The sequence below is a fragment of the Pygocentrus nattereri genome, chromosome 1 (assembly GCF_015220715.1).
Source record: "Pygocentrus nattereri isolate fPygNat1 chromosome 1, fPygNat1.pri, whole genome shotgun sequence".
NCBI lineage: Eukaryota > Metazoa > Chordata > Actinopteri > Characiformes > Serrasalmidae > Pygocentrus > Pygocentrus nattereri.
Window position 1 is genome coordinate 30,962,623 of NC_051211.1, and position 16,127 is coordinate 30,978,749.

At 37.7% G+C, this 16,127-nt stretch overlaps 1 protein-coding gene across 4 annotated transcripts in view; it reads right to left on the reverse strand.

The window, feature by feature from the left end:
- The window catches only part of ppp1r12a (protein phosphatase 1, regulatory subunit 12A), a 106,412-nt gene that overhangs the window by 2,692 nt on the left and 87,593 nt on the right, over positions 1-16,127 (reverse strand). For all 4 annotated transcript variants that reach the window (XM_037537681.1, XM_037537688.1, XM_037537676.1 and 1 more), the window contains 6 exons: positions 15,740-15,805; positions 11,236-11,252; positions 10,754-10,880; positions 9,844-9,948; positions 8,996-9,043; positions 6,337-6,387 (listed from right to left, as the gene is read on the reverse strand). In XM_037537681.1, coding sequence (XP_037393578.1) covers positions 6,337-6,387; positions 8,996-9,043; positions 9,844-9,948; positions 10,754-10,880; positions 11,236-11,252; positions 15,740-15,805 — 414 coding nt within the window. The remainder of the gene's footprint in view (positions 1-6,336; positions 6,388-8,995; positions 9,044-9,843; positions 9,949-10,753; positions 10,881-11,235; positions 11,253-15,739; positions 15,806-16,127) is intronic.

Sequence of the window (16,127 nt, forward strand, 5' to 3'; positions counted from 1 at the left end):
TTCACATCAAATGTAATGTATACTGAAACCCACCCTTTTCTTGTAATTCTGCTGTAAGTTCAGACCAAGGAAAAACAAGAAAACAGGCAGAATGTCTTGACGTTCACAGAAAGTGTCACTGGAAGTGAGCTGCTTAGGTACAAGAGGGCCACTTAAAAGAAGCTCTCCATTCAACTCCATTCATTTTGGTCTGTCTTCCAAAATTTCCCAAAATTAAAGCCACACTTAAGCTGTTTTATGCACAGGTGCATAGCTTCAGAATGAACATCTATGATATCTATGATAGTACAGAAAATGACATGATAAAGCTGTGACTCAAGACAATAATATAAAGCATGTGTGCGCGTTTGTTTTCACTGTGCTTTTGCTCTGTTCTCATTTTTAATTCTACAATATAGCTTACACAGTCAGCTCACTGTGGAGGGAATCTGAAAAGGTAACCAAAATTCATCACATGGTGAAATGAACGGTTGTGCTGTATATTTGTGATTTATGTTCTTTTAAACACATTGACAAAAATCTGCTGGGCATCTTCAAGCAATTTGTTTACAGGCACTGCATGCTGGAGATTTGCGTCATTCAGGCACCAGCGCAGTCTCACAGGTTCCCGCTACATACACTGCACGAGAGGCCGAATAGAAAGTGACACCATCGACCTCACCTGGTTCCTCTTGGAAATAGCGAGATGGCTGGGTCCATTTTCTATATATGGTCAATGCACAACATGGGCACACAGCAACACAGACAGGCTATTTTCATTTAGGAAAAGTATAAGGAGCTCACTGCCTCATTCAGGAGCTGGAATTTCAGATCTTTGACTCAGATCTCATCGACTAATTTTGCACACGAGACATCTTATCCTTTAGCGTTCATCTAGTTCTGGCTGCTGGGATACAGCTGACCAGTGACACTGGTTGCCGTCATGTCTACAGCAATGATTGGCTGAGTGAGTTTATGTCTAATACAATAAGGTTTAATTTTCCCCTCTCTGAAAAAATGATGTGCACCATATCAGTTAAACACGCGCTCCAATTCATTTATTGACATCCGAATAAACTGCATGAATAAACTGTGCTCAGCTTGCTGTTTCTGCGGTTTTACACCCCTAGTGTTTGCACATTCCTTTGCCCAACACTCTGTCAGTCATTGTCACACACTAATCTCTACACACACTGCCTCAACTACAAATCTAATCAGCTCACTGCAGGTCAATCCAAAACTGCAAAAACGCCAGCCATGCAAATCAGAAAGCTGCTGCAGTTCTCAAACCCAGAAGAGGAAAAACTACTAATCTCTCTAACACACAAAAACACACACATACAAACCGAAAATCAGAGAGATGCACACACTCAGGAGCTCAACACACCCACAGAGGCTTAATCTATCTGAATAGAGAGCATACAACAGAAGCGTAGAGTGGTTAAAGGAGCAGTCAGGCAAAAGCCAAACTCCCCCACTTACCAAAATGTAGTTCATCAGCCATGTTTGTCGGGAGTTTGCTTTAGTTTTACACCTGAGCTACAGAGATAAAGGAATAGTAATAGCTAAGAAGTAATGGAACATTTCACAGCTAAAACAGCAGCAACTCCTGGTTGTGGGCAGTGTGGTTTGGCACCAAGTGAGTTTCTTTCAGTAAAAACACTATAATTTTAGAATAAATACCGCTAACCATTAATACAGTAGAACATAGTGTTTTTTCAGTAGAAAACAAGAATGTGTTTTTATTAAAATAAATATGCTGGTTTGAAGAACAGGTTTGGTTCTTGCTGCACTGCAGTCATTCTGTGGAGATACTACATTCAATTTGCAGCACCTGATTTAATTTAATGAAGAGCTGAATAGATAAACCAGGTGGTAACTGGTAACTGAATATTCGTTAATAATTTTGATTAGTAATTGGAAATGGTTACGCTAACTCACATCACAATTGAGTGTTCATTATTTGTGCTTATTTTAATGTTAATTTTAATCAAATAAACATTAACTGCCCAGAGAAATGTTTTTACATATCATTTTCTCAAGATTCTGAAAACTGCACAGTACTGCATGCGCTAGCCTTGGTGCTATAACACAGCAGGGAATTTACTGCGACTAGCACCAGCCTAAAGTGGCTTATTTAAAAACCCTTAAGCGCTTTTTCACCAACATGGTGAAACTCAAGCCCTGTCATAATAAAAATACTACTATCCCTATTACAGTTTAGTGGTATAATCACACTGCAGCCTGCCAGCTTTGTCCCAGTGGGAGAATTATGGAGATGTTATAGACTGGAAAAATCAATAAAACGCTTCATAAAAACACACACACGCTCCAAAATGCAGCCAGAGGAAGTGAAAGTGTCCAAAAAGAGAGGAGTGGAGGGGGAAAAAAGTGACAGATTCAAGCTAAACAGATGAAACAAGATTTCTGAATTAAATCATAGTTTAGCAAAAAAATCTAAATTTGCCGTTTTCTCCATCTGACATTTACTTCTTTAGCTTTACATTAGCGCTGTGAAGTAATGGAGCTAGGAAGTAATGGAAATGTATTAGCATGGCGCTAACTGTAAGCCTAAATCACCACAAATACCGGCCTTAAACGCTGTTGAGCTGTTAAGTAATCTCAATAGATTATATAAAGTGGCATATATGATGGACAAGAAATGCTAGCATAATTAATGTGTCCATCTTTTTGTCCACGTGTATAGATACTGGTCTATATGAGATTACTTAGCATGGTTAAAGAAGGCCGTGTGGCAATTTTGGCACATTTTGCACCATGCTAATTCTTAATGCTAACAAGCGTCCATTACTTATTATCTACATTAGCCTCGTAGCTCCAGCATAAAACTACACAAGCAAACGTCAGACACCAAATATGTCTTGTCAGACAAACTACATTAAGTGGGAAAACCGTAAAATTCATTTTCTGCAAACTATTTCTTTAATTATCTTACAAAAAAAGAGAATATGCCAAAAAAGATGCTGAAATAATCAGCATGGTTGCCAGTTACAAAATTAGAATAATGCTGAAGCCATGCAGTTCAGAATAGCCTCACGCTGGAAAGATCCAAAAACAAAAGGAGGTTCTTTAAAATCCAAAAATTCAGACAAAACTGTCCAAAAGTCACCAAAATGCTTGCCAAACACATCATGCAAGAAGCCAGGACAATCCAACAGGAGCTACACTCCACAGCAAATCACTCGAGACAGAGTCAAAAAAAAAAAAAAAACAAAACAAAATCTACAACAGTTCAATTTATTACTAAGAAACATCAAAGAATTATAAAATAGTTGTATTTTAAATCTATACTTAATTTTGATTTTATTGTTTTAAATTTAACACTGTACACATACATATAGCCTTTTAACTATCCAGAAAAATAGGACACACACACTGACATTCAGAAGATTGGAATCACTTTTTAAATTTTTATTTTACATACAATAATGTGCACCAATTTAATTTACACATTACACTTTAAACAACAGCAGCTGTTTTTGGATTTTTTATTCTGCCTTTTTATTATAACTTACTTAATTCTGTAAACTTTATTATAATCTCTGCAAAAATGTATTTAAGAACCGTTTCTGAATTATTTTAATATCAATTTTATTATAACTTTATAAATGAATTCTGAACATTAATTTTATTATAAGTTCATTCATTCATTCTCCTCTTTTCCCCACGAATTTCAGAGTGATGGGGAGAGGGAGGGTCATCCTTTCCACCCAGAGAGAGTGAAACCAAGAGCTGTCCTGGACCCCTGGGCACAGATGGCCGAAGGGGATCTCAGGAGACTGAACTGCGGGATTTTAATTTTATCAGAACTTCTTTCTGGATATAAAGTTTACAAGAAAATCACTCTTGATGTTTGTTCTACCTTTTAGAATCATATACAGCTCCAAGTTTATTTTTGATAATTTATTTATTTATTTATAGCTTTTGTTCTTAATTGCAAGCTGTGAATCTGCATAGCATATTAGCATATTTAAGATTTTATACATTTGTCTGTACTGATATTATTGAAAACTGTGATTCCAAGCCTTTGAACAGTAATGCATACATATAAATAGATATTAATACATAAATAAATACAGGTTAAGTTTGAGTATTTTGCATCAAAGTTTAAATATACTGAATCTATTTCTTTGACTATGCAACATGTTACTGGGATTTTTCTCAGTAATAATTGCACTGCAGGAAATAAAAAGAGGAAAAAACATCCCCTTAAATAAATGCAGGGGATTTTCAGAGCGGGCGGAGTCACAGCTGGAGGAGGCTGGCACCTGCCTGTGTGTGAGGGCGGGTCTGAGGGTATTTGTGAGTGAGTTGGGGGTTTAAAGGTCAGCGGAGGGCGGCTGGCCGCAGCTCTGAGCGAGAGTGAGTCTGTAGAGCACTCGGGCCAGCGCCCTGTTCTCCGCCTGCAAACGCTCATTATACCCCCGCAGAGACTGCACCTGCTTTACCTCAGGCAGACTCTAGAGAGAGAGAGAGAGAGAGAGAGAGAGAGAGAGAGAGAGAGAGAGAGAGAGAGAGAGAGAGAGAGAGAGAGAGAGAGAGAGAGAGAGAGAGAACGAGAGACAGAGAACGAGAGACAGAGAGAAATGGAAGTATGGAGAGCGCAAATGTGGAAAGACGTGAAGGAGACAGCAGATACAGTTAAGGAAAAGCAGAAACAGAAGAAAAAAGTGAGAGATTCACAGAGCAACAGGTCACATGACCACAACATGGAAAAAGAAGTGAGGGTCAGAAAGAGCGAGGAAAAGCGCAGGAGTGCAGATTCAGTAAAAAATTTCAACACAGCATTCAACAGTACCACAACCCTTCAGCTGCACATGTATACCACACACATCTTGAACTGTATAGAGAATATGATAGCAGTTTTGTTAAACCTCTGGGGTCTAAGGGCCTTTCCTCGATTTTTCACCTTTAAAGGCACTTGCATACAACATGATACCTATATGTTTCATATCAAAATGCTCTGTTATCTTTGTTTCCACTTTACAAAAACACTGCCTGTGATGTCGACTGAACTTTCTGGCATGATGGGTAAATGCACAGTGATTTCCTGAGTGCCCATTGGTCAGTTTGACATAAAATGTAGACGGAGACAAGAATACACCAATTACACACAGTGAAAGGCAGATGATATGTATTGAAGGCCCTCTTCACAGCCTTACAACCTAGATTCAAGTCATGTGGAAATATCTGAACTGGATTTCTATGCTGTGCTATCTCAAAGATTTATACATTTAAACATCTACAGAAACATCGAATCTGACGCCTGGGTGAATTTGTGCACCCCAGAGGGCTAACAAAAGTCACTTAAATTCTATGTATACGTTTACTCTTACTGATTTGATGTCTTCTACAGGCTTACTCAGCAACAACTCACAAAATACATATGAGTGATGTCTGCACTTTGTGTATTTATCTCATAACTTCAACACTATGGGATCTGGATTAGTTCTAGCTGGGTTGTTTCTGAAATGTGTGTAATTAATGACTGGATCTGTGTTCTAAACCAGTATGAATCTACAGTGTGTACTTTTCACAGTCAGTATACGTACGTGTGTGTGTGTGTGTGTGTGTGTGTGTGTGTGTGTGTGTGTTCTGTAATTGATCTTCTAAGCTCCCTCAGCAGGACTGGAACAGCAGTCCTGTTCCAACCCACTTGACGCTAATGTAACAAGAAAACCTGCTTTCAGAGGCACTATACTATTATTGAGTATGACCATTGGGAATATGGGGAAATTACACATAACTATCCCAAACAACTCGGTCAATCAAATCACAACCAATTACATTACACAACCTCTGCTGGGAAAACTAATCCAACTCTAATAGTGCTTATGTTAGTCGTGCACATTTTGTTACTGTCAATGTGATGACTCATTACTGACCAGTTTCCATCAAGCCAAAATCTGGCACCTAACACTAGGCAAGTAAATATAGATTCTTATATTTATACAAATATTAATTACACTAGAGAGTCAACAATAATGGAAGTGGGAAGGAGACTGCTGAGTGTGGTCAAAGGGGTTCACCCACTGATTATTCGAATTCCTGCATAATTAAAAGGTCAAGACGTAAACAAAGCGATTCAGAGTGGTTTACTGTAAAATGCCTCAGAATTGTTGACCGTGGTGGTGATAGAAACCAGACATCTGCATTTTGAGAGGACTTTGGCCTAAAATGCATTCAAATCCATTCATGGTTTAGAGGTACATGCAGGGTGTTGTAAATTTAGATGTACCACCATTTAACCATCATTATCTTTACATATTAAAACTCAGAGGATGCATGTACGTATGTGAAATGAATAAACGAGGATGCATGTGTGTGTGTCAGTACCTTAAGTTCCTCCTCCATCTCAGAAATCTTCCTTTCTAGAGCTCTTCTTTCCTGTAGATACACAACACACAATGGTTAGAGACAAGTCCATGTTGCTCGCTCACACACACATACACGCACACACACCTACACACTCAGAGAGAGAGAGAGAGAAATTTAGAGAAAAGGATGCATGATGTGAATAACTGCTAAAAAGTGGAAAACACAACAGGCTGATTTGTGGAAAAGCCAAGATGAAGGTGCAGAGCTAAAAATTAAATATAAAACACAACTTGTGAAACAGACACACACTGGTGGTGGAAATGCACACGATGGGACTGTTATGGAGTGTTAATGGGCACTGAATAAGTGAGGTAAATGAGTGTCTGGGTAAAAGTTTTAAAGGAATAGTTTAGTGTGTCCTAGTTGGCAGTGTAAACCCATTATGGTGGGAATGAATACAGCCTTAGGAATGTCACGAATGCTCTGAGGGAAATCTCACGTTAGAGAACAAAAGCTTATTCAGCACAATCTGGAACGCTTAGGTAACACTGGGAACGAGGAAAACTGCGGGTAATGAACAGAAAGGATGACGGTACATCACAGTAAAAAGTAATAAATAAATAAAGTTGGAGTATTACCATAAAATTGCATTGTTGTGTAACGTGTTATAATAACAATAATTACAAATCAAACGTAGTACTAGCTGTCTTCACCAGCCACAGATGCGTTGTGCATTTGACAAATTCCTTATAATTTTTTTAAATATTAGACATGAAAAAAAGTTAAAAATAATCATGCCATGACGGTATTCAGTCAAACAGATGGCTAAAATACTAAAAGGACACATCAAATATTTTACTAAGTCTTTTACAAAGTGTAAATATAGGGGAGAGCCTAGACACACAGCCCCCCCCTTAGGGCCCTAAAAATCTAGAGCCGCACTGGATGTACGCGTAAAATGATTCTAATATAATGTGATTATGGATTTCAAACAATTTTGTTTCAAACTAAATATCAGAACATCATCTGTTTTGTTCGATATGATGATTTTGCAATTTTAACACAAAAAAGACAATACATGCAAATATAATTCAAACAAATTGGAGGTGTGTGTTCAAATCATTACAAAAAGCACATGCAGAACTTAAAATGATTAAAAAAGGAAAAAAAAACACCTTTCACTTACACAAGCACACACACACACACACACACACACACAGACTACTGCTTGACCGAAAGGTGACCACACGTTGCATTAAATTCAAACACACACACGGGTGACAGAGGGCTTTTGTGATTGGCTGATGGGGTTGGTCCCACCCCTTCGGCTGTGACAGGCATGTGATTCAGCCAACAGCAGAACCATAAAACTCTGAATGCAGGTTAGACTTTACCCATAGCACCCAGCTTGTACTGAGGCCTGCCAGCAACCTTCAGACATAAATGAGTTGGCAGGGATTATGGGCTGGCCAGTTAGTAGACACGTACAGGACACAGTGCAGTACCTTCATCTACATCAATGCTATTCACTCTCTGCATCTGAGCTCCACAGATTATTAACAAACCCAGATAACACCAACCCAACATTCTCTAACCAACACCATTATTCTTCACCAAATGCCAACCATTCAGTCAAACAAATGCCAACCACAATCGACCAGTCACTCTCTAAAGCCAGTATTTTCCACAAACAACCACCTTCTCCACTGTCTTCATCAAACACCATCATTCTTCAAAACCATCATACTCCATCACTGTTTTTCTCCGCCAAACACCACCATTCTCCATTACTGTTAGTCTCCATCAATCAACCAACATTGTCCACCTCTTTTTTCTACTAAAAACACCATCACTCTCCAACAAAAAACATTGTCTTTCAAACACTGCAACTTCAAAAAAATGGCAATCATTCTCCATCAAATACCATTCTTTACCAAAAAATCCTTCATCAAATGTCCATCATTCTCAACCAAGCACTGTCATTTTTCAATAAGCACCAATCACTCACAACCAATCATTCTTCAAAAAAAAAAATTCTACACCAAACACCAGCAGTCAAAAACAATCCTTCTCCTAAAAACACGATCATTCAGCAATCATTCTTCACAAAAGACCATCATTCTGAGGTCACTTTTGAAAAGGGAGGAGGAGGATACCACCAAATATGGTTTTCCAAGGTACACATTTCTCCACCAAGCTCCATAATTTTCCTCCAAACTTCATTTTCCATCAGACATCATCTCCAATCATTCTCCTGACACAATCGTTCTCCACCAACTGCCAGTCTTTCTCCACCAAACACCATCATTCTCCATTAAAAGTTGTGTTGCTGTTGCTCTGGGTTTAATCTTATAGTCCTGCTCTAAATCTCTAGAATGAAAGTGACTCCACTTGTAGCTCCATTTCTCTGTGGGTCCTCAGAAGCAGAGATCAGATGAGAAACCGTGATAGAGCATTGTTTATTAATCCGTAAATGTCTTTTTATGGATATCATGCTCCATCACTATGAATACACTCATTCATCCTTCACAGCCAGGCCAAAGGATACTGTTCATATTATGGAGCTTAGATTCCTTCAATGCTTCTGCTCTAGTATTAGTATATACAATTAATGTTACATTTGGAAAAAAAAAAAAAAATCATATGTAGTGTATGAGCGTGTGAAGAACATCTTTACCCTTTTCTCCATCTCCAGCTGTGACCTATCAGCAAAGCGTTCCTGTCTCTGTAACACAAACACAATTTTTCCTGCAAACCAGTACATCTACAAACTTCATTCTACATCAGCAGATGCCTTCTGTGTTAAAGTTAATATCAACATCTTGTCAACATGAACTAAATTGCAAACTATGTTGCTCAGCAGTGCTTTGAAGTGGAGGGGACAACATCTAATTTTATAACTTTGTTTAGAGGATTAACCTCAGGCATACAGCGTATTCTAGCCTGGACAGTCGAGTAGATGCAGAAACAAACTAAAGAACAAAACCAAGGGGACTACTTATCATAGTGGGCTCCACTTCCCACAATGCCTCCAATCAGGAAATGCTAATATGTTCATTTATCTATATATCATTTATCTTTATCTATATCTGAACAAAGTTCATGCCTGTATCTTACATGTATCACTAATTGCTTAAACATTGCTTTGAACTGAAAAAACTTTATTTGACAAGCATGTTTACACTAATACCCTCAGACAATTTGCTTATACTAGTCTAGATGGTAGATGTGGAAATAAAAAGAAGAAAAGGGGGGAAAAAGGGTTGCATCTCATATAATCTGATATTGATAATGATATTGGTAATGATTCTGATATTGATAATGACTGATATAATCTTAAGGGCTTGTATGTTTAACTGTAGATTCCACTTCCCACAACCCTTCACAAATCAGTCTGACTGAATAGCAGAATGTGCGATTATGCTAATATAACTCAAAGACGGTATATGCATTAGCGAGTACAAATCAATCTGTGTGTACAGTGCCTTTACTTCTCAGATGGACAGTTGTTCTGAGCATGCTCACCTGTGTGGCTTTCTCCAGCTGTAGCTTCAGATCCGCTAGCTCCAGATCTGTGTCACGTAACTGAGCCTTCAGCTTCTCATTTTCAGCTAGGACCTGTTCATAAAGCTGCACGTGTGTATACACACACACACACACACACACACACGAACCAACCATAAACCCAAAAAATCCTTTGGACAGTTTAAGCACTAAAATAATCAAACAAGCATTTCAGATGAAGAGTGTATAGATATAACCTCCCCTCTACTTTACACAAAACTGCAATATTTTTAACCGAGTCGTCAATATCAAGTCATATTATTGGCCAACACCCATTACACAGAGTATGTTGATGCTGAATGAAACAGCAGTTTGTACTACTTTTGTACCATTTACTACTTTCTCACATTTTCACAAGAGACTAGTAAAATAATTTAGTTATGAGGTACAGTCATGGTTGTTACAGTGTAGTGGGTAACATCTCTGCCTTCTACGCTATAGACTGGGGTTCAATCCCCACCTTGGCAAGCACCAGACACACTATACCAATAAGAGTCCTTGGGCAAGACTCCTAACACACCTACCTGTGTAAAATGATCAAACTAAGTCGTTCTGGATAAGAGCGTCTACCAAATGCCATGAATGTATCACACTTATAATGACAAACTGAACTGAATCACTATTATTACTTTTCTACACCCCAGTTATGCACACTTAGCTTTTCTTTTACAAAATGGTTTGTAATTTGTACAGCACTCATAACTGCTGCCAGCCAAAATTATATCTACATAACTGCTACAGAGAGTTTTACAATATTACTATATTATATTTGTATTATCACTATTATTATTACAATTATTGCTGCAAATCTTGATGTTGAATGGTTTGAACACTTGTGGCTGCTGTTAAGAGTTTGCTGATGGTTTTTTACCTTCTTATAGTCAGTGGTATCATCTCTGTCCAGTCGTGAGTACGGCCGGCGGCCCTCTCTGTAGCCGCGGCTATCCAGGTGCTCGTAGCGGTCGGTATAAGATGTACTGGTGGACACTGCATCATTTCTGAAAAGGAATACATTCAAAATTCATGACCTCATTGACAGATACACACTCAGCGAGAACACAGTCTACAGTGTTCTAAAACAATTTAACCTTTGAATAGCATGAGAGAAGTCAGATTATTTTAATAAATTTGTTATATTTCCCATTTCGATGCACTGAAAACATTTGCAATATAATTTTTATTGTGGCTGTTAGTTTTGATAGTTTTATACTAGGGAGAGATATCAGGGGTTTAGGGCAGACTACAATGTTCAGTCCCTTAACAGAGCTTACCAAGTAAGAGTGAATTTCCAAAAAACGAAATACCACACTGTGTGACCTTAGAGGAGGCCAAAGTGTCTGTAAGAGCACATACCTGGACAGTCGGTCACTCTGTGGAGAAAAACAGAGAAATGACATGATTATAATTTATACTCAAAACTTATACTTAAAACAGCCTTAGCACGGAGGCAGTTACCCAGAATTTTCTGTAGTTATGGTTTCTATTATTTACTTTTTTTTTATTTATTTTTTTTATGGAAAAGCTATTTTGTGTTGCATGTTATTCTCATACTAAAGGTATGGATACATCATAACTATGATGTTGGCTGCACAACTATCACGAAACAATGTCTTGGGTATCAGGCACCTTATTCATTCTGCTTAATTTGGTTTAGTAACGTCCTATAAGGGACGTTTTAGTGGCATTAATCTCTTCAGACGTCTGGTTCCCATCACCACTGCTAACAACTCGGACTAAGCAGCATTTCACATCAAACCACTCTGAATTTATTTACATGCTAAACATTATGTAAGAATTTCTGAAAAATTCCCCCAGAATTCCCCTTTAAAATAGACAAGCATATCCATTTGGTGTAGCATGAGCTGTTCAGGTATCATTACTTTCCATTTAAGCCGTACACTCAGTTAAAAGCTAAATTATTAAAACAATCAATACATGGACAAAAGTACAAGGATATACCTCTGGGTGTTTTATTCAGTCCCCTTGCTACATGTGTATAAAATCAAGCACCTAGCCATGCAGTCTGCCTTTACAAACATTTGTGAAAGAATATGTTGTTCTAAAAATCTCACTCAATCGGAGTGTGGTGCTGTAACAAGATGCCACCGGTGCAACAAGACTGTGGAACTGTGAGCCAGGCTCTCTCATCCAACATCAGTGCTTGACCTCACAGATGCTCTTCTGGATGAATGAGTAAAAATTCCCACAGCCATACTCCAATATCTTCTAGAATGTTTCTCAGAAGAGTGGAAGCTGTTAAGGCTGTAAAGGGGGGACCAACTCCATATTAATGATTTTGACTATTGATTTTGAAAGGGAGGTCATAAAACCTCTGTAGGTGACCCAATACTTTTGTCCATTTAGTGTAGATAATTTATTACATTTTTCAATTCCACATTATTTGCAATGCACATCTAAATAAGCAAAGTAAGTTGAGTTAAGATATTTGTGTATTCCAATGACAACACCCATATTTAATCTGCAAAGCATGCTGGGATTCAGTTTAAAATAGTTCACAAGTATGGTCCATTCTCTCTGCAGCCATGCAGGGATAATGACTCATTTCCTATTTTTGTTTCTGACCCACCCAGTTCTCAAAACACTTGATAAAACTCTAAAATCACTCACCCTGGCCTTGAAGGGAAGGTTGCTAACCCTAGCAAACAAGCCCACTTGAATTATTAGCTTTGATGCTCATGTCTAAATAGAGGTGAAAACAGGTGGCTAACAGAAAGACAGCTAAAGATGCTAAATTATATGAAAACATAAGGAAAAGGTGCTAACATGGCTAAATACGAATGAAAGCCAACAGCCACTGATTAGCACGATTTATTTCCAAAATGCGATTATATCATTTACAAGCCTTCCCTCTATATTAGTAGCGCTAGATTAGCCAAACATCTGAAAGTTCCAAACGTTTTAATAATTCAACCATGACACACCTAGCAAAACACGTAACAAGGGCTAATAACTCATCTAACCAAACTGGTAGAAGTAGTTCTAATGCAGCTTTTGTGGCTGCCAGCCAGACATAAACTCACCTCTAGTTTCTCCCTCTTTCTCTCCTTTACTTCCTCTGTCTGCTCCTCTTCCCTTCGCTCTCTCTCTTTCCTTCTCTCCTTTTCTCTACCTCCATCCATCCCACTGTGTCTGGTGCAAACCCAGCCTGATTTGTTTCTCTCTCTCTCTCTCTCTCTCTCTCTCTCTCTCTCTCTCTCTCTCTCTCTCTCTCTAAGCACTAGGCAGGGCACGCTTATCTTCCCCACTGCTGAGTCACGGTAACATTCAAGGTTTCTCACAGCTTTAATTTGGTCTTGTGTCTTAAGCTCGGCTATACAAGCTGACCTGAGAACAGTCATGTGCGCCTATGCTGCTCAGAAATCAGAATTTATTTCATGGAATCTGATCCAGGAGCTGAGCTTAGTGGCCATTTCCGTCCAACACATGTAGGCCAGAACTGTTCCGGCTCTACAGAAAGTGAAAAACACGCCCTCCCGTACCTTGGATACGGCTTACAGCGTGTAAATCTATTGGAAGGGAAACATTATGAAAAATGTGAGCAGATTTCGTTTCAGGCCATCAGCAACCTTTGAACTACAGGCTGCTTTCCATTGTGGCTCCCTGAAGGCCCACATAGAAACCACACTGATATCAAAGCACTTGGCATCATCTGTTACAGTGATTCTCATGGTTTAAGAGGAATTGCACCTTAACCAATCAATGGTTAAGATGTAAACAAAGTCATTCAGAGTGGTTTGATGTGAAATGCTTGGTTCAAGAGAAACTTACTGTCAGTGTTAATTGACGGTTCCGGTTCCGAGTATAAAACACATTTTTTATACTATGTATTGTTAAATGCATTTATGGTAGAGGTACATGCAGGGCGCTGTGAGGCAAACAGTTTTTAGTACCACTATTGCACCACTACTTTACCATCATCAACATTACATATAAAACTTAGATGATGCCTAGGTTCACTGGTAGTTTGGATAGTAAATAAAATGCCTATATTTGAGCTGCAGACATTACAACCCTATTAGGTTCCTATCACCACTATAATCAGTAAAAAAAGTTCTAAGTAAAAAAAAAAATCTAAGTTTCTGTACAGTTACCAACTTAAAATCAAACAACTCTAAATGACTTTTACATCTCAGCCTTTGAGCAGCTGATAGCTTAGCATGAATTAAGTGAACCATTTAGCAGGTTAAGAACTGAGCATTAATAAAGTAATATTAATAAAATAAACATTTTAATTTAAAGTTAGCAAGTTGGCATTAATAAAGTGAATGTCTTCATTGTTAATAGAACTAATAAGCCCCACTAGATTTTAGAAATGGAACTATCCAATGTATAATTGCCTTTTTTCTTGCTTTTTATTGCAAAAAAGTCCAGAAAATCATTAAAAATCCAAAGTACAAAAACAATCACAGGAAGGGGAAAAATGGAGTGAGTCTGAAGAGCCAGCATCATTACTGTGAGTATGTGTGCATGCACTTAGCCAAACATGGCCAAATCAAAAGAAAAACCCTGCTGTGCTTTGACTATACAAGGTGAAGGATGAAACTGAGCTGGAAAAAAAGTTATAAAAAATAAATAAAATAAATAAATAAATAGTAATAAAGCAAAAATAAATGTGGTGATTTAAATACGCTTTCATCTTTTTTTCCAAAAGCTCAACAGAGTGGAACTTCAACAAAATCAAAGACACGGGGCTGATAAACAGTAAAGCTGCTAGTAAAGACATGTTTGGTGTCTTAAGTTTGCTTCTTCAGTTTTACACTGGGATTATTAGTCTACAGAAGCCAACAAGAAATAGAAACGTTTGTACATTAATGAGCCTGGTGCCAACACCATCCTTAAATCATCTAACTGTGTTGAGTTGTTAAGCAACCTCAAAAAGACTTGCTTACTTGACACATACTGGAATTTATTCACCAATATCTTAAGTTTCATCTTAAATTTGTTCTGAGTCTATATCAGATTCATGATGTGTTCTTAAACCACAGAACTTTTCGCACCTTTGTGCTTGAGTGTGTAGATTCTGTTCTTACCAAAGCACAAATTCCAAATAAGAAAACATTGGTGGCCAGAATCTTTGTGAAAAAGTGAAAAATAAGTGGGTTTTAAGAAGACGTTTCTTCTCAAGAACAGGGTCATTGTTATCTACAAACAAAAAAGACTGAAGTGCATTAGCATATCTAAAAATAGTAGTGAAGCCTGAATATTGATTGCATTCCAAAACGAATGAAAAAAAAAAAAAAGAGAAAACTAATTGAAAATGTCACTTTTCAACCAGTAAACAGCAGAGCTACCAACATTTATCAATAGTTTTTTTTTTGTGCACGCTGGTGTTGACTAATAAAATAAAGTAGCAACCATTAAAAGGCAAAGAGATGTTAGAGTACAATATTCCTGAACTAAAAGTTAAAGCATCAAAAATTGGACCTGGTGATCTTAGCCTTGTGTGCAGCTGTTTCAGTGTTCCATTCTACTGACCACTAACAGTAAAAATATAAGGGTGGACAATATGACAATATTTTAGCGTTACTGTCATTTTCATCATGTTCATCATGTGTTTTGTTTTTTTTACAAAGAGAGCACAGTTAGTCCTGTTTACGTGAATTCATTACTGTGTAGCATGTAAAATATTAAATACATTGGTTTACTCATTTTTAACTGTGACTGGTATATTGTGAGAGACAACTTTCCAAAGCCTAAATATGTCAATTTCAGGAAAATGTATCCAAGATAATTGATATGATAACTTGAAAATGAAATCCTCTATATGTTTATGTTGCTGACATGCATTTAGTGGCCTTTGTGTTTGGTGCGCGATATGTCATCATGGTGAGATTACCTGAGGTTCTCCTTTAGTGCTTCCTTCCTCCGAGTCTGACTGCTGCTCCGGATCATTTTCATCACTCTGTAATAAACACACACAGTAGCTTTTCAGTTTAATGAGACACGTTGACGTGAGCTGGGTGTATGTACGTCGGCAACTATATATGTGATGGATGCATATGTACGATGTGTGCTATACACTGCATGTACATTTTACAAAATGTTTTTAATACATTTGATGTTTATTTTATTAAATGTAAAAATAACTGCGAAAATCAATCAATCAAAAAGATCAAACATTATTTAGAAACCTTCAAAAGAATGTCAAATGCCCCAAATGTTTAATGAACGCTAAGGATAAATTAGCTTGTGAAAATTATATTCATTTCAGAAAACTTTAAATC